At 39.8% G+C, this 18636-nt stretch overlaps 1 protein-coding gene across 6 annotated transcripts in view; it reads left to right on the top strand.

The window, feature by feature from the left end:
• VLDLR (very low density lipoprotein receptor) overlaps nucleotides 1-18636 on the top strand; it is a 116722-nt gene that overhangs the window by 97407 nt on the left and 679 nt on the right. For 3 of the 6 annotated variants that reach the window (XM_078385048.1, XM_020801543.3, XM_020801544.3), the window contains exons 2-18: nucleotides 2114-2233; nucleotides 3652-3774; nucleotides 5517-5639; nucleotides 6988-7368; nucleotides 7465-7587; nucleotides 7925-8047; nucleotides 8539-8658; nucleotides 8739-8864; nucleotides 9172-9343; nucleotides 10500-10724; nucleotides 11535-11653; nucleotides 12084-12223; nucleotides 13337-13478; nucleotides 14561-14710; nucleotides 15527-15604; nucleotides 16908-16988; nucleotides 17161-17330. In XM_078385048.1, coding sequence (XP_078241174.1) covers nucleotides 2114-2233; nucleotides 3652-3774; nucleotides 5517-5639; nucleotides 6988-7368; nucleotides 7465-7587; nucleotides 7925-8047; nucleotides 8539-8658; nucleotides 8739-8864; nucleotides 9172-9343; nucleotides 10500-10724; nucleotides 11535-11653; nucleotides 12084-12223; nucleotides 13337-13478; nucleotides 14561-14710; nucleotides 15527-15604; nucleotides 16908-16988; nucleotides 17161-17330 — 2516 coding nt within the window. The remainder of the gene's footprint in view (nucleotides 1-2113; nucleotides 2234-3651; nucleotides 3775-5516; nucleotides 5640-6987; nucleotides 7369-7464; nucleotides 7588-7924; nucleotides 8048-8538; nucleotides 8659-8738; nucleotides 8865-9171; nucleotides 9344-10499; nucleotides 10725-11534; nucleotides 11654-12083; nucleotides 12224-13336; nucleotides 13479-14560; nucleotides 14711-15526; nucleotides 15605-16907; nucleotides 16989-17160; nucleotides 17331-18636) is intronic. The other 3 variants (XM_078385050.1, XM_020801545.3, XM_078385049.1) reach the window with 1 other exon arrangement.

Genomic DNA, 18636 nt, shown 5'->3' with positions numbered 1-18636 from the left:
TGTGACTACCTGCTTTAGTAGCAGAAACTTGCCATAACCTCTTAATTCTCAAAATATTTAGTTAAATTGGACAATATATTTGGGAGGCACATTCAGAGGCAAAAGCTAGTTAAATTTATATTTCAGTTTTGTACCCAGAAGAACCTTGCAAGCTATGTAACTATGTTTCTAGCTTTGCTCAGCTTTCTTCATTGTTGCCTGTGGTGTGTGTTGAGACCTGGCTTTCTTTTATATTTCCAGACTCTTAAATCTTAGTGAGAAGCTATCTAGAATAAACTGGGGTGGACAACAGGCTGATCTAGATAGGTTTCTCGATTTGCAGTACATTGATAAGAAATTCTGATTACCAGAAGACTACAAATTCTGTTCAGTTTTGATGCTCTGTTCAAATCAATGCCTGGGATCAGATTTATTCCGGTACCTTGATTCCAGTGGGTTTTAATACCACTATTGGTGGATCTTATGGTTTTTAGTAAAAACCAAAAGCAAAACAGAGTAGATCCCACTAGTTTGAAATCTGCCAGACCTTGCTATAACTTTGGGTTAGATTGCAGAGTCATCCAACAAGACTGAGTCTCAAAATCCATGAAAATATCTGGCCAACAGAAAAGATTAATCTTGGCTCATGAAACACTATTTTAAATCAACCTGCTGCTTCTCTGTGTTTGAAACTCTAGCAAGTATCATGTACTGTATTTCCCTTCATCAGTCCCCACTACAAGTAAGTGTAGTTCACATGCTCTGAGTAGTGTGGTTGATAAGAAATATAAGTCTCTCAAACAGCTTCAGCAGTAAAATAAAACTAGGAGCAATATTGTCCTGCTTCCTCTTTTCTCTAGTGCTACTTTTCCCTGCCCTGCAACTTAATCAGCTATTGAATCCAGTCACTTGCGTGCCTTCTTCAATATTGATTTGTTCTCAGATACTTTCCCCATCTTCTCCAAGGGTGTATTTATCTTGTCCTTTCAGGAAGAGAGTTTTGCTAGACATCCATTAACCTATTTCTAGTATGATGTCTTCATTAAGTTTTTTAGAATTGTATAAAGATTGGAGCGAGAATATTCCTTGTCCTTTCATAGACTATAAGCTTGCTGGACAGTTCTCTCTATGTTCTCTACTTGTTGGCATCACATAAGTTGAATCTTCTGGTTTTCAAATGGTTCTCACTGTTAGGAAATTCTTACTACTGTTTAGTCAAAATCTTCTTTCTTGTAATTTGAATCCATTATTTCTGGTTCAGTTCTCTTGAGCTGAAAAAAATAAGCCTGCTCCATCTTCCACATGACAGCCCTTCAAATATTGAAGATCACAATCATATTACAGTATCTCTCAATCTTCTCCAGGCAAGTTCCCCCAACCTCTCCTTGAGAGAGTTTGGTTTCCAAGCTTCTTACCATCCTGTTGATTACCTTCCTATGGACACTTTCCAGCTTCTTGGTGCCATTCTTAAACTGTGGTGCCCAGAACTGTATACAGTGCTCTAGGAGAGATCTGTAATAGTATTACTTCCTTTGATACAGATACTATACTTCTCTTGAATACACTTCAGTATACTTCACTCTTTTGCTTGAGAAGCTGTTATGTGAAACCTTATCAGATGGACTAGTTATGCAAACTTTATTCATTCATCTTCACCTACAAATTACTTTATTTTTCATAGAATTAAAAAATGAGGAAAATGAGCAACCAACCAAAGGTTCCCTCGCTTCAGTGAAACTGGGAGTTTGCACCAACTGCCACTGAGATGATAGCTGAGCAATACTGAATGGCAAGATTGCTACCTGGTGGTGGTGGGTGTTTGCCTTAACATGCTGATCTTAATGGCTTTGTTTATGTGGGTAGCCTTGGCTTTGTTAGTTGTTCTTATCAGTCTCAGACGAGGCAGTGAATAAGCTGAAACCAGTTCCTGTTTCCAAAAGAGTGATAATACTTTAGCTGTCTGAGCCCAAGAGTTGTGTGACACCTGAACTTACTGCAAGCTACAATATCAAGTCTTGAGACTAGATACAAGCAGGCACAATCCAGATGAGAATCTACAGTACTTGTCTGATCTGCTGTTATGCTGTCTTGAAGAATTGCCACTTACTAACAGCAGCTTATTTCTCAATTCAAGGGACAAGAGTAACATGTGATGAATCTCAGTTCCATTGTCACAACGGCCGCTGCATAACTTCACTGTGGAGGTGTGATGGGGATCATGACTGCTCAGACGGCAGTGATGAACTAAACTGCGGTAAGGACTTGCATGATTGCTGAACCAGTCTCTTGAGTAATAAAGTAGGTTAGCAAATGTTTCATCTTGCTTTTGATATGGTATGTCTGAGCTTATTTGACAGCAAACCATGGAGAACAAAATGAGTGGGAAAAAAGTGATTCTAATTTTAATGGGCTTACCAAAGCATCCATCTAGATAAAGGGAGAATCAGTCTGTTATTCACAATCTCTGTATCTTGGTGTTAGACAAAGGACTACTTGTGGAATTTCTCTGATGCTTAAGGCCAACATTCAGAACTGTTCTTCATTCCTTTACTTTAGTTCAGCCTCACCTTTCTGTCTCAGTTGGGACAGAAAGGCAGTAAATCTTGACTTATCGAAGCCAATGGCACAGATTTCAGTTTACTTTTCAGTATATTGTAATTAGACAAGCTTGTTAGCATCCTTGAGACTGCAACTCGGGGACTGTAGGATATTTCAGAGTCTCACTTTGGGGTGGAATAGGAGATCCAGGTTCACAGCCACCATCCTTGTTTCTGGAGCTATTGATTTGACAGTGATGGTAGAGGTAAGAAGAAAACTAAAACACACAAGAGGAGAGAAAGCTGCTGCATGGATTTAGGTATGCCAGTTCCTATGCCTTCCAATATCGTCAGTCCAGTTGCCAAGTAAGATTATTTTGTGAACTTTTGTAGTAAAACCTTAGCTAGAAAACTCATTCTTTTAAAGCGGCAAAGTGACTGTAGTGTTTTTGCCAGCTGTGTATCTAAAACAATCTGTCAGAGGTTGGTACTATACCCATCAAAGCCTGGTTCACACACTGAGCATCGTTGAGAAACTTGTTTCATGTATCTTCCCTCTGGCATTTGCTTGCCTGTGTTGTATGTGAGGGAACTGAAATGTAAACCTAAATATATTGGGTGTCAGATGCTGTGAATTCTACAATTGGACAGATCAAAAAAGCATTAATGATTGGGATTTTTTTTTCCGCATGACAATGATTTCACTGTACAGCGATTTCAGGGGAACGAATTATCGTCATGCAGGGCACCACTGTATTTCATTCTTGAGGTTTAGTATTAGTACTTCACTGTTTTCTTTTTCTGGTGTGGTAAGGCTCAACTGAAACTGTATTATATCTTGATCCTACAGTATGACCGTTGGAAAAATATATAGCAGTTAGTAAAAATAAAAATAAACCCCCAAGGTTGTTTTAAATGCTTTGACTCAAATTTAGCACTGTAATAGGTATTTAAAATGATATAATTTTAAAAGATATTTTGTTTCAGTTGTGTTATCAAGTATGTATTGCTATGAGTACTGTGATAGTATCTGAGAGTATCAATTGTGACAGGCATTAAACATAGCATGTGAAAGCATCCTGCAGATTTCCTCAAGCACTTCAAACAAAGACAATGTAAGTCTGATTTCTTGCAGTGAAAAAGACTTGTTCTGCATCAGATTTTGTGTGTCAGAATGGGCAGTGCATACCCAGCAGATGGAGTTGTGATGGGGATCCTGATTGTGAAGATGGTTCGGATGAACTTTCAGAGCTTTGTTGTGAGTAGCATTGCTTTTTGTGCTTCAAGGTGACTGCACAATCTTTCCTGTGTAAAGCTTGAAGCTGTGCAAAGGACATGCAATGCTTTGCATTTCTTATATAGCTGTGAGCTGTAAGACAGCAGTTTGAATTCATGAAGCAAACATTCCTAATCCAGAAACAGTTCTCCTACATTTTCAGGTTAACCTTGGATACCTGGAATTCCACATGCAAAATGAATTACTGTGTTAATTTGCAAACTTTGCTTCACAATAAGTAACTGTAAGAAGTAAAACAGCCACAGAAGTATCAGATGTGTAGCTTGGAGTTGCCCTTGCATCCGGTGCTTCTTCTGCATGGTTCAGTAGCAGCAGTGGCCAAAAGTGTTTCAGGTTCAGTTTGTGTGCCTGATATGCGCTTCCTTGAAGAGGGCATTTCTGTCCAAATAATTTTAACTTTTCATGTAGATTATCCTTTTCTACACCTGGTGCAGGTGCAACTGACTATTTTTTCTAGCTAGTATATGTCTTATGGACACATAATACCAGTCTTGAAATGATTTTGCCAATTTCCTCCTTAATTCAAGGTCCAAATTCAAGGCACTACCCCTTTCCTATAAAGCTTGTCTGAGAGACCAGCTCCTTCCATATGTAACTGCTGAGAGCTTACGTTTCTTCACCTGAGGCCCTGTCATATGCCCCATTTCCTGGAGAAAGGACATTGTTGAGAAACAGATGACATTTTTGTAGGAATGTTCTGGGTGTTGAACTCTCGGCAAGAAGGTTAGGCTGACTTCCTCCTATTTGGCCATTAGCTGACTTAAAGAAAAATTCATGCTTTTTCCCTAAGCACTTACTTGTTGATATTAGAAAGATACCTTGTGTTCCTGTTTCCTGTTTATTAACTTTTTATAATTGTTTAATTATCTTGTCTTTATGGCATTATTAAAATGTGTGTGAAGCACTGGTTATAGTAGTACCTCGGTTTACGAATGTAATGTGTTTTCCGGGATGTTACGTAATGTGAAAAATTCGTAAACCAGAACATGGTTTGACTTAGGAATGGGTGGGGCGCTACTTCCAGGCACAATGCATCCTGGGGAAGCTTCCTTCGTACTGCGAAAAAAAAAATCGTAAACAGGCATTATTTTCAATGGATTTCCGTTTGTAAACGGAAAATTATGTTAACTGAGGCGTCCATAAACTGAGGTGCTACTGTATATGGAGTGGCTATTCAAAGATAAATTAGATAAATAAAATACATATTATTGCCATCTCACTAGCAGAATTCACTGCTTGATCATAAGTGCCATTTCTTTCTTGAATCTATACCCTGCACTATTTGCTCAAGTGAATTCTTAAGTTGGCTTAAATATATAAATCACAAATTTCAAACAGCTCACTAAGTTCCTAAAAGATTAAATGATGAAATGACCTTCTTGCTCTAGTGATCTCCCTGCTCAAAGCATCCTAAAAAGTCTTGGCTAATATGCTGAAGCAAGGGAGGAGTAGCCAGACATTCTGGTGAATAGTTCTCATGACAGAGTAGCATACATTATGGAGCAGAGCTTGAAACTAACCTTGCCTGGATCCTTTTGAGGAGAAAGTCAGGGTAAAATATTTTAAATAAATAATTAACAAAATACCAACACAAGCTTTCTGAACAAACAAGCTGCACTATCTAAACTGTCTTAGAAACTTCAGAGACTCACACTTGGACATTGAAGCAATTTCTAACTCAACTCGTGATTGCTTCTTGATAGACACAAGGATGTGCATAGCAGGTGAAATTAGCTGTGGTCCTCGATCAAGTCGCTGTATCCCAGCATCCTGGAAATGTGATGGTGAAAGTGATTGTGATGATGGTACAGATGAAGATGATTGTGGTAAGCCATTCCTTCAGGACAGAAGAGATCACTCAGTTAGGCCTTCTCATTTAGGTTAAGTAAACTAGTTTTTAGCTGCTGGATAGCTCAGTGAGTTAGTTTTCTGGCTGAAAACCAGAAGTTAGGAGTTTTATTCCGCACTATGCATCTAAAAAAAGATAGCTGGTGTGGGCTTGGGCAAGCTGCACAATTCCAGTTTCTCCAGAAGAAGGGAAGGGCAAACCACTTCTAAGTACTCTTTACCTAGAAAACACTGAACAGGGTCACAATCACCCAGAATTGACATGACAGGATACAGTTGTTACGTACTATAATTAAACCAGATCTTAAATCATGGGAAGAGCCTCCATACATACAGGAGTCTCTTCCTTTCAGAAAATTCTCCTCTGTATCTTGCAAGAAATAGGAGGACAGATGCAGTGAACTTACCCTGACTGTCCCTTCTTGTTTACATGATGTGAATTAGAACATCTGAATAAGAGTTTCTAAATTACACCACATCCAGCCATCTAAATGTGAATTGGGAATCCACATGAGTGCACATAAGATATTGGCCTTAAAGTATTCTTGTAGTTTCATAGATCCAGTTGTGTCCGATTCTGCAGACTGTTTGTGTGACTTCATGAATTAGGACTTGGACAAGTTCTCATCAGTAGACTGAAAAATGCTAAGTAGTCTCAAGCAGATAGACTTATCACCAATAATTTCAGTGGCTAATATTGGATATATGCTAATTTTAAGCTAGCCTTCACAAGTGGGTTCCCTCCCGATGTGTTGGACTACCCCACTGTTTACCCACTTGCCAGCATGGCCGATCACTATGGAAGTGCTGAACATTGTAGTCAAGTTGTAATCCGGGAAGATGCCTGTTGGTGAAGGTTGGGTTAGACCAAGAGAAATATGGGTTACATGAACTACATGGGATTCTGTCCAAACTGCAATTTTATAGTATGTTAAAGATTTTGGGCACAATGTTGCTGTCTAGATAAAAACTTTGGGGTCACTCTGAAGTGATCCAGTGAAGTTTTTCACCTTAGGAAGCTGTTATTCCATAGCATTCAGGTCCAGTCACACTAGTTAGTGATTGCTTAATTTTCACAACGGTACCTCATTTAAGAATCGACCTACAGTATTAAATCCCAGATAAATTTAGGTTCTAGCTAAGGATTATAAATTAACTGTTAAACCATACTCTTTAGCATTCAAAGAAGGAAATAAAAGCATTTACTACAATGCTGTTGATGTAGAAATTAATCATCTTGATGTAGTGTTACAATACATTGTTTATGTTTTTCAGTGATTTCTTGGAAAGCACTTGTTATGTGAATTGTTGTCTTTCTTCCCTTAGCCAATATAACTTGTAGTCCTGATGAATTCACATGTACCAATGGGCAGTGCATTTCAAAAGATTTTGCTTGCAATGGGCAAGAAGACTGCAGCGATGGTAGTGATGAGGTAGGCTGTATGGCACCTACCTGTCGAGTGGGTGAGTTCCAGTGCAAAAGTGAAAGTGACACCTGTATCCCATTCAACTGGGTGTGTGATAATGAAGCTGACTGTACCGACTCGTCAGATGAATCTCCAGATCAGTGTGGCCACCAGCCTGTCATCACTGTGAAGTGTGGAGAGAGTGAAATGTTGTGTGATTCAGGAGATGAATGTTTCCACAAGAAGTGGCGTTGTGATGGAGACACTGACTGCAAGGATGGGAGTGATGAGATCAATTGCCGTAAGTAACAAACTGGGTTGCCTTTTGGAGAACAAATGGTTGCTCCTTATTCATTAACAACAAGCTGAGTTGTACAAACATCTCTTCCTCTCCCAGCTTCTCGAACGTGCAGGCCTGACCAGTTCAGATGTGAGGATGGCAACTGCGTTCATGGGACCAGGCAGTGCAATAGGGTACGGGACTGCATAGATGGCTCTGACGAAGTCAACTGCCAAGCAGGTAATTAGTATTAACACTGCAAAAGTGTTAGTGACCTGAGACTTTAGAGGATGTGTATTTTGTGCTTTTTCCTAGAGAATCTGGTAGTGGCTCTAAACGTTTTCTGTTAGGGGCCTTCCTGAAAGGATGACATCTGGGTGAGGCTTACTTATTGACATGTGCGGCTGTGGCATATGAATATCAGTGCTTCACATTGTTTCATCCTTCTTCAGAACTGAGAAAGATGAGTTCATAACTCGTAAAAACCAATTCAGCTAACCACTTGAGGCAAAAAATAGGGCATTTTGCAGTGGGATCATTCCATTAATACAGCTTCTCTTATCTCTCCAACCTCCAGGTAATCAATGCACAGGCCCTGGGAAATTCATGTGCAGGAGTGGAGAATGCATAGATTCCAACAAAGTGTGCAATCAGAAACAAGACTGCAAAGACTGGAGTGATGAACCCCTCAAGCAGTGCAGTAAGTTGTAATCAAAATAGGTTGGCTTTCTGACAGCAGAGAGCTGTTTCTTAACTGGTTGTATCTGTGTAGTTGTTCTGGTCAGCTGGTAACTCTTGCAGAAATACATTTTCATTTAGGTGGGAAGTATCAGTATTGTTGAACTACATTCTACATCAAGTATAGCAAAAATAAGAGTATCTGTTTCAAGTTTTGCTATTCAGCATTTTTTCTTTATGTGTTGAAACAGGGAACCAAGACTACTTAGTGGAAAATTCTACAGCAACAGATGTTCCACATGCCTGCTAATAGGTTGCCACTTATAACACTATTCAGGCTTAGTGGTATAGCACTTACGAGGAGGGGTCATATTGTAACCTCAAAACTCTCTGGTTCCCCTTTTCTTGCAGACATCTGTGCAGTATCTCCTGGAAAACTGTTAACAATGCTCTCAAATGTACAACCAAACTTGGAAAGGATTAAGTGATGTTTAGAACTCCTTTCTTTTCCAGACACAAATGAATGCTTGGTGAACAATGGAGGTTGCTCTCATATCTGCAAAGACTTGGCTATAGGCTATGAATGTGATTGCCCTGCTGGCTTTCAGCTGATAGACCGAAAAACATGTGGAGGTAACCATATTAGACTAGAAGGTAATACAGAAAGTCAGCTTTGTATTAGTATGCGGTACTAAGCGCCTTTTCTTTTCCAGATATTGATGAATGCCAGAACCCTGGGATCTGCAGTCAAATCTGCATCAACACAAAACTGGGGTACAAGTGTGAATGTATCCGTGGCTACCGAATGGATCCACAAACAGGAGTATGCAAAGCAATTGGTAAGTAACTTGATTGGGAATAAGAGAACTGTTGCTCTCAAGGCCCAGATCCTGACTCTGGGAGATAGAATGACATTGCCAGCACCTCTTAAGAGTTATGGCTACAATATCCTTGAGTCCTAACAAGAGCTGCTCATGTCAGAACCACAGAAGGGTTTTTATAATGAATATCCCTAACTTAGAAACAATATGAAATTACTTTCTAAGGAATTTGCTTCCAAGGATATATTAACTTGTTCCTCTCTCAATTTTAAGACATGGTATATAGTATTCAGTCTGTTTGCTTTATAGTCACCTGTTCTTGCAGAAGGAGAACTAAGCCTTCTTTTCACTAATCGCTGGAACATCAGGCAGTTTACCATAGAAAGACAAGACTATACCCAACTGATAGGAGACCTGAGAAATGTTGTGGCTCTGGATGCTGACATGGCAGACCATACAATTGTTTGGGCTGATGCTGGGCCAAATGCTATCCACAGGTAAGTGGACTCTATACATTATTCCTAAAGGGGCTATGAATTTTCTTATTTATTTATTCAATTTTTATACCATCCCTCTGAACAGTTGTCACTCTGGGCACTTCACAACACAATAAAACATAAACATAGTATAACAAAGTGCTTTAAATTAAATTGAATAACAATTTGAACAATTAAAATTAAAAAAATTAAAAACAAATTAGAAAATGTAAAGATGCTTGGCACTTAAAGATGAAAAGCTTCATGGTAAGTGTGGTTGTCTAGAACAAATTGGCTTAGCAGAATTTGGGTTAGAACACAACAATATGCATCTATTGTGGCCCTTCACCAAAGCACATATAATCAACCTCTGTTGATGTAGGCTGTGCAGCTCACATGAAATATTTATATAAGCACAGCTCACATTTTTATTGGCAGTTTAAAAAAATATGTCTGGTACTTTAAAGCATGGTCTGAATTAGCTGTTTGTGAAATGACATACTTGGCAAGCACTGCTAACCATTAAGAACCAGTAGCCTGGACTTCTGTCGTGGGTTCTTGCAACATTCACAGTTGATTTAATTAGTATCCTGCCTTGTGCTGAACCTTTAACATTGACTTTCATTAAATTGAAAAATGGACAGTAATGAATTTGTTCTGTCAGCACCTTTTTCTTCCAATTTCCTTTACGGCTCTTATGAGTGGGGTGAATGCTCAAAACAAAAAGGCCTGTGTGTAAACAATGTTCTTACCTAGAACCGTTTCTGGAATAGAAGCCCAGCTAAAGTGCTTTGTTGCACAGAGCTGCCTAAACTTTCTAGCTGGCAGGCTTGGTGGTTAAAGCCATAGTTCAGAAGAGTTTAGTCATTTAGTAGTATCTAAAGCTATACTTCAGTGTTAGCTACACTTCAGGGTAGACTGGAGTGAGCAACATATGAGTCTCCAAGTATAGTTGGACTGTAACTAGCATTTTTCCCCACTCTTGGCTTACTAGCTGTGGCTGATGAGAATTATAGCCCAAGATCTGAAGAGCCACAGGGTTCCCATTACTGTCTGAGTTAAAATTTTGAGTCTAGGATGGTTTTGGAACCAAATCTGATTGGGTCCTCAGTATTGGTACAATGTGCTCAAATATGGATCAGTTGAAGACTACATGTAATGAAATCTTTCTCCACAGTTCCTCACTTATTTCAAATAACAGACCGGGACAACATCACCGTATTGTAGACAATGTGCAGAATCCAGCAGGAATTGCTGTTGACTGGATTTACAAGAATGTCTACTGGACTGATTCTGCTCTTAAGTCTATATCTGTGGCTACTCTTTCTGGCACTAAAAGGAAGGTCTTGTTCAACACCAACCTAAGGGAGCCAGCCTCAGTTGCTGTGGATCCCCTTTCTGGGTAAGGACATGAACAGAAGACATCTGAATGCTATACGTTTATGTGACTTCAAGTTTCTGTAGTGGGACCATCTTGCACAAAGTTGCATAATTTGTAGAGTTAGAGCAGTACTTGCACCAGTGAAAGGGTAAATCCAAATCATATGAGGGACGGTTAATGAGAGTCACTTTGGGGAGCAGCTGAGGAGGACTACCCAGTTCAGAAATCCTGGGACGAGCAATAGGCACTGTGTGGCTTTGTAGCAGCTGATGGGCTGTGACGCCTAATGACTTTCGTCACTAATAATGCTAGCTGGAGCAGCTGGGAATTGCATTTCTGCAGTATCTGGGGAGAGTGGACACACGTGGCCACCCCTGCACTAGAAATAGAGTAACAACCTTGTTTCAAAAACCTTTTACCATAGCTGTTGACAAAAAGGTATGGGTAGGAGGTATAGAGAGAACTGCCAATGACCAATGTCAGAGTAACTATCAGGGAGGCTGTCATATTTCAGATGAATTTCAAAATAACAGCTATGGCTGCAAAACAATACATCGATGTATATTACACATCTGTGGAGCAGGACAGCTTTGAGACAAAAGGCCTGATTTTTGTTAACCAATTTTTTTCAAATACCATTTGATGGAAGCAGATAGTAGTAACATGATACAAAAAAACCCCTAGCATTATGGTCAGATGAGTGTCGCCAGAGGATAAACTGACATTCAAGGTAGAATAATCAAACAGTAGTTGTGCAAGTGCTGAGGAAGAAGCATGCATAAAATGAGGCAATAGAGTAGACTGACAGCTCTTACCTGGTTTCTCTTACAGCTTCATGTATTGGTCTGATTGGGGTGAACCAGCCAAAATTGAAAAAGCAGGGATGAATGGACTTGACAGGCAGCAACTTGTGACAACAGATATTGAGAGGCCCAATGGGATTGCACTAGGTACATTGATGTTCTTCATACCACACTGGAATTCCTTCTCTAAGGAATTCTTGGTGTTAACTGGTGTAATTGGGATGTGTTCCACAAGGGTATGAGGGCAAATGGCCTTCCAAGATGAGCTGCCTCATGGCAGAACACAAAACAAGACCAATTACTTCCCGCTCACCCCAAATCAAGGCAGTTCCTAGCTTTGGAGTATTTGACATGCCTCTGTCATGGCTTAGTGACATTGTTTGCCATATATTTTCTGGCATTGGTAAGATACTTTCAATCTGCCTTTTATGATGATGGCCTCCATTAGTCCTTGCATAGCCAAGGACTCTACTTCAAAGCTCCCCTTGATATTCAAGCTTAAAGTATATTCAAACAAATAGGCAAGTGTTTGCCCAAGGTTTACTCAAGGCATCAGTGCTGAAATATTTCTTTCCAGATCCTGTGAAGAACCGTCTCTACTGGGTGGATTCTAAGCTTCATAAGCTTTCTAGTGTGGATCTGAATGGGCAAGACCGTAGAATTGTGTTAGAATCCCATGAATTCCTGGCTCATCCTCTTGGTCTGACAATATTTGAGGTAACAATTGAAGTTCCTAATGGGTTAAGTTTAGAGTAACAGCATTATTAGAGCTTAGAACACTGCTTTTTAATTTTTTTTTAAAAAAATACTGCTGTTCCAGGACCCCTGAAATAAATACTATTATAGGTAGTTGTAGTAGTTTATGTGCTGTCAAATCAAAACCAATTTATAGCAACCCTATTAGGGCTTTGAAGGTAAATGAGATATTTCAATGGTTTTTACCAATTACGCAAACCCTCCAGTGAGTTTCTATGACCAAGTGGAGATTTGAACCTAGGTGTGTTAGGTCCTAACCCGTCACTCTATCCACTAAAACACAATTGGTACCACTTTTATAGGTACTAAGTTTTAAAAGTAATTTCTTACCATCTTATTATTCAAAGATAATTAAAATAGTGAAAATTTTGTATATATTTTTAAAAATCAGGATGCTGCAAGCATTCAAAACACTCCTAAGTAGTGAAGCAACAGCTGGCTGGATAGCTCAGTGTGTTGGGAGCTGTTTGTAATGCCAGAGGCTGGAAGTTTGATTTCCCACTATGGGAGTACAGCCAGCCCCTGTGACCTCAAGCTACACAGTCTCAGGAAATGACTACTACTACTACTGCTGCTGCTGCTACTACTACTACTACTACCACTACCACTACTACTACTACTACTATGGTTGCTGTTATTATTAAAGCAACACAGTATCTTGTAACAGTAATTAAAACTGGTTATATAATTTATTTATTTATTTATTTTATATCCCGCCTATCTAGTCAATTAAGACCACTCTAGGTGACTAGACCACTCTAGGCATGAAATTATCCCTTGTTACAGCATACATATAATGTAACTGAAATTATATCATACAAAAGAATTAAAAGTTATTGTTTGCAAGTAGTTACTTCCAAGCCCTGTGTAAAACTGCTATAGATTGTAATGAACTGTGAGCCTAGCTTGAGTAGAAAAAGAGCCAGCAAGCCTGGTAGTAACTGATGACAGCCGCTCCTTACTGGTTTACTTACAGAGGTTTGATGAACTCATTCTCTTGGTCAAGTGCTACTTGGTATTCAGTAGCATACTCAGGAGTAAGTCTGCAATCTTAAATGTCACCTTGATTCCTAGGACACTGTTTACTGGACTGATGGGGAAAACGAAGCAGTATATGGTGCAAATAAGTTTACTGGAGCAGAACTGAAAACAGTAGTAAACAACCTATATGATGCTCGGGACATCATTGTGTATCACGAACTTGTGCAACAAGCAGGTAACAGCACTAGGGTGAATAGCACAAGCAGATTCTTATTAATTTTTTTTTTTTTTTTTGATGTTGAGAGAAAAATAGGTTGCTCAAAGCATGATTGGGCAAAAATCAGGATCTATCTTGTTTTCTTACTTGAATTCTAGGATGAGCCAGTGAGAGCTTGCTTGAAAAGATGGCTGGCAAAAGCCAAGGAACTGCAAAGCAAGGAACTTGCTTTGAGTTCCAAACCTAAATGGTCCTCCTACTAAAATCATTCTCTACATGCTCTGTTCATTCTTCATTTCAGCTGTATAAATTGTAAATACTATTGCTGCTTCTTGAACAGTTGGAAGGCTGAGGATTGGAATCAGTGATGCCTTTCCATTGCTTGAGCTGCTTCTCATAGTGAAGGGTGGGGGTGGGGGCAATTTCATCTCTTCCCTGGAGGCCCTTATTCTGCTTTAGAGGAACTGGGAAGCCCAGACTTCGCGGTGGAGTCGGGGAGAAAAGAGAGTTCCATTTCTGCTAGTACTGGGGAACTTTTGTTCTATCAGATGTTTTTGATACAGTTCCTTACTTTGAGCATAATAAATGGGGTGTGTGGGAGCACAGTCTGAAACAATTGAACAACAAAAGTTCCCCTTTCTTGCACTTAATGCAATGCTGGATTTAACCCAAAAATCCACACAGATCAGTAGCAAACTGCAAAGAGATCTTCCAATATCTTTGTCTCTAATTTTGGCCTATTCGTTACTGAAACATCCTAAAGAGCAAAATTCTCAAAGCTTTAGGTCTGTCAAGGTGTTACACAGGGTATTCCTCTTTTGGTTTATAAATCTCTCATGGTAGATTGTAAATAATTGCAAATAAGTGGCATCCTATACTAGAAAGGTGGAGAAGCCTTTTGCTGGCCAGTGCCTACCCTGGGAAGAGGTCCTTATGAAAATCTTTAAAAAAATATTAACATGGGAAGCCAAGCATACATGGAGGATACTACTGGTAGCAAATCAGATTAGTTAGGTACTTCAGATTGACCACATAGCCTTGTCTGGCTTGAATGAAATTCCCAATATTAGCTAATATGTTTGAAAAACTCCTACCCACAGGAAAGAACTGGTGTGAAGAAGAGAACATGGTAAATGGAGGCTGTGGATATCTCTGTCTGCCAGCTCCTCAAATAAATGACCATTCTCCAAAGTATACTTGTGCATGCCCTGATGGAGACACACTGCAAGATAACGGCTTAACATGCAGAGGTATGATCATGCACTTTTTCCAGTTGTGTTGAAAAGCAGCTTCAAAATATATTCCCTTCCATCTCATGCAGAAAACATTTGCAGATTTATTCAGGTTTGTCCATTAAGCAGCATTCTGATTGCCTGGCTTTTGCATACTCATGGATATTGTTTGCTGTACTAGATGTACATTCAACCTGAACTACTCATTTACTGTGATGTAAACTGATGTGAGCAATAATAAAATACCACCTCTGCCATGAACTTGCTAGGTGACGTTGGACAAATGCTTCATGCCCTCATCTGCAGTTTAACACTAATCCTGATCTACAGGAAGTAATCAAAAGTTCTAGTTGAAAGCCTTGAATTCTGTCATTCTAAATGGTAACTAGTATGAACGCAAAAGTGCAGTAATACATAAATATCCTGTGGCATCTCTAAAGGTGTACTTAGCACTCTAATATTCTGTGCTGTAGTGGTAGCTGCATAGCTTGATTCTTAGCATAATTGTTATGCATCCCACTACTTGATGGAGCCCCTGAGTATATTTGCATCCCATCTTCAGCCTTTTATTTTGGAAAACGGCTAATAATTTGGTTTTATTTAAAATATGAAAGCAGTTAAGGGGCAATGGGCTGCAAGTCTAAAACCTGAATGTCTTCTAGCCATCTAACAACCTCCTTAACTGATGGCTGCTGCTTCATAGCACAGTGGATCTAACATCTTGTAATCCAAAGCTAACTAGATATGCATGATCATGCTCATCTACCATGAGTGTACCACAAAGCAATATCCCAGTTAATCCAGAGCTTCAAGGTTATTGATCTATAATTTCAGGTACAGGAACTGATGTGGATTACACTGAGGCAAAAGAGAACATCAAAACAGAAAAACCACCTGGACCACTTTCTGGAGGTATTGGTCCTAATGCAAGGCAGTGCAATGTGTTTGGTGGTGTAGCTGGTTAAGTTAATACAAAAAGTTCAGATGTCTAAAGCAGGAGCGGATATGGGTCTTCTCTCCCAGACCCTGAAGGTTGGAATTGTTTTGAGGAATGGTGAGCAAAGCAAGAGTGTGTTAGGAGGACTTGACAAGGTTATCAAAGTTTGTAAGGGTTGTAGTGAATTTTATTTTCTGTTTAAAATATCCATAGCAACGGACATTTTCTTAAACTTCTATGGAAATCATAGCAAAATAAAAGCATCAGGAAAATGAAGTTACAAAGATAGATATCAACTTTTGTGGATAGAGAGCAAGAGAGGTCATTGCTGCCTATTGATAAGTTGGCACCAGTTGAGTGAAGACAGAATTCCCTGGACAAGATGTTCCAATGTCTAGAATGGTAGCATCACAGAAAAGGCTGTGCCACTTGTTTCCATCTGTTAGTCTTCCAATGGCAAAAGAGAGAAAGTATTGGTGGATTATCTCTTTGGCTATTTCATTTTATCTGAGGCAGTTCTTCAGGTATTCCTGTTCCAGGACCTTTAGGAGTTAGGTCCACAAACACTTCAGATCCAGAAACAAATAAGTAATCAGTGCAGATCAAAAGCCTCAAATAGTCCTCGATAGGGCTCCTATGATTTTAATTGACAGGTCACATTGTAACTACCTATACTACGCTGTCTTCCAAGGCAACCCAGTGGAACATCACAGCATTCTGGGGAGAAGGCATGGATGATCATGGTTTGTCAAGAGGAGGGCATAGCTGCCCTATTCCCAAAAGCTGGGAGCAGGCCAAGGTGGTTGTGGTACTTACTTTGTTACATACTGTCAAGCTGCTTCTGATTTACAGCAACCCTATGAATCAGTGACCTTCAGGATATCCCATCATTAATAGCCCTGTTCAGAACTTACAGACTAAAAGGCCATGGCTTCCTTTATTAAATTGGCCTATCTTACATTAGGGTGTTCCTTTTTTCTATTGCTTTCCACTGGCATTATTGGTTTTTTTCCGGCAAATCTTGCCTTCTCCTGATACTAATAAAATACTGCTGCACCTGTGAAGTGATGAAGCTGATCTATCATAACACATTGGATAAAGTTCCGCAAGTGTAGGTCATGTCACGCTTGCAATCTTGAGCAGCAAATTGATAGCTGATTTTCAATCTTGTCCACTTCCTGCCTTCTCTAGAGTACATCAGTTTTACTAGATGAAGGCATACTCCAGATATCAAGTATAAATAAAAAAGGATTTTAAAGTATAGCTTTCTTCCTCTAGGACAAAATCAGAGTAGTCCAGTGACAGAAGAGCTGGCTTCTTCTCGAAGTTCTTCAGCAGCATGGGCTATTCTGCCTGTTCGTAAGTGTAAAAAAATAATTTGTTTTCAGTTCAAGACAGTATGCCCGGTGTACCTTCTTTATTTCCTGGTTAAATTCTGTAGGTGAAAAAAATATACAGTGAACCTGTTCTACAGAAAATTATTCATATGAGTTAAGATACAGCAACTGAGTAATTTCACAATTTCTTCTAGTATTGTTGGCAACAGCTGCAGCAGGAGGCTACTTCATGTGGCGTAACTGGCAACACAAAAACATGAAAAGCATGAATTTTGACAATCCAGTGTACTTGAAAACGACAGAAGAAGACCTTGCTATAGACATTGGAAGACACAGCAGTTCAGTGGGGCATACTTATCCAGCAGTAAGTAATCTCATGGTTACAGCTACCTTCTAAAGCAGTGGTTCTTAACCTTGGGTTACTCTGGTGTTTTTGGACTGCAGCTCCCAGAAGCCTTCACCACCAGCTGTGCTGGCTGGGGTTTCTGGGAGTTGCAGTTCAAAAACACCTGAGTAACCCAAGGTTAAGAATCACTGTTCTAAACGAAGTCAGTTGAGCTACTGTAGATGTTCCTAGTTACACCTAAAATTTTAAAAATTCTGGAAAGGATGTATTCGCGAAGGTTTTCACGGCCGGGATCTAATGGTTGTTGTGGGTTTTTCGGGCTTCTTGGCCGTGTTCCTTCAGAACATGGCCAAGAAGCCCGAAAAACCCACAACAACCATCTGGAAAGGATCTTTTCTATGTTGCTAAAGGATCCCCAGCAATCACTGCAATCTATATGCTTTGATTCTCATTCTTTAAAGAGCACCTGACATGGTCATCTGTCCAGCTGGCTTCTCTAGCATTAATAAATTTTGTTGTATTTGCATGTTTTAAATCAGGCTCATGGATTAGGAGACAAATGTGTAACAAGCTCTGCAGCTTCTAGAATCCTCCAGATTGGCTCTGCTGTCTAGGGCTGGTGGGAGCTTTAGACCAAAAATACAAACAAACAAACAAAAAAAACCTGGAGGGGAATCCCAAAGCCACTTGAGCACAACAGATGAAGACATACTTGAAGTTAACAATAGCTTCTGCATTATTAATGCAAATATAAACTTGAGTACAGTGGTGCCTCGCTTAACGAGCGCACCGTATAACGACGAAATTGCATAGCGATCCTTTTTTTGGATCGCTAATGCGATCGCTCAACGTTTTTTTAATAGGGCAAAATTCGCTTTGCGAAGACCGGTAAGCATTTCGCTTACCGATCTTCGCAAAACGAAGCCCGACGATCAGCTGTTCGGCGGCCAAAATGGCCGCAGGAAGGCCGGAAATGGCCACGCGCAGCGTTTTCGCGCCCTCGTTAAGCGAGGGGAGGGCACGAAAATGGCTGCCGGCCATTAAGAAGCATCGCTGAACAGTGAGTATTCGGCCCATTTGGAACGCATTAAACCATGTTTAATGCGTTCCAATGGAATTCCCTGCCCCGTTCAACGATGCTTCAGCATAGCGAAGGTTAATCTGGAACGGATTAACCTCACTATGCGAGGCACCACTGTATTTATTTTCTAGTGAGGTATGTTCTGCAGAGAAAGTGAAATGAGATAAACATTGTTTATCTTCTGAGGTAAACTTGATGGCCACAACTTCCTTCTATTGAGTGAGAAGCTCTGTCAAGGTAGAA

This window comes from Pogona vitticeps, chromosome 2 (assembly GCF_051106095.1).
Source record: "Pogona vitticeps strain Pit_001003342236 chromosome 2, PviZW2.1, whole genome shotgun sequence".
NCBI classification, from domain to species: domain Eukaryota; kingdom Metazoa; phylum Chordata; class Lepidosauria; order Squamata; family Agamidae; genus Pogona; species Pogona vitticeps.
Note: the sequence above shows the minus strand (reverse complement) of the source record. Positions and strands in the feature narration are given on the sequence as shown.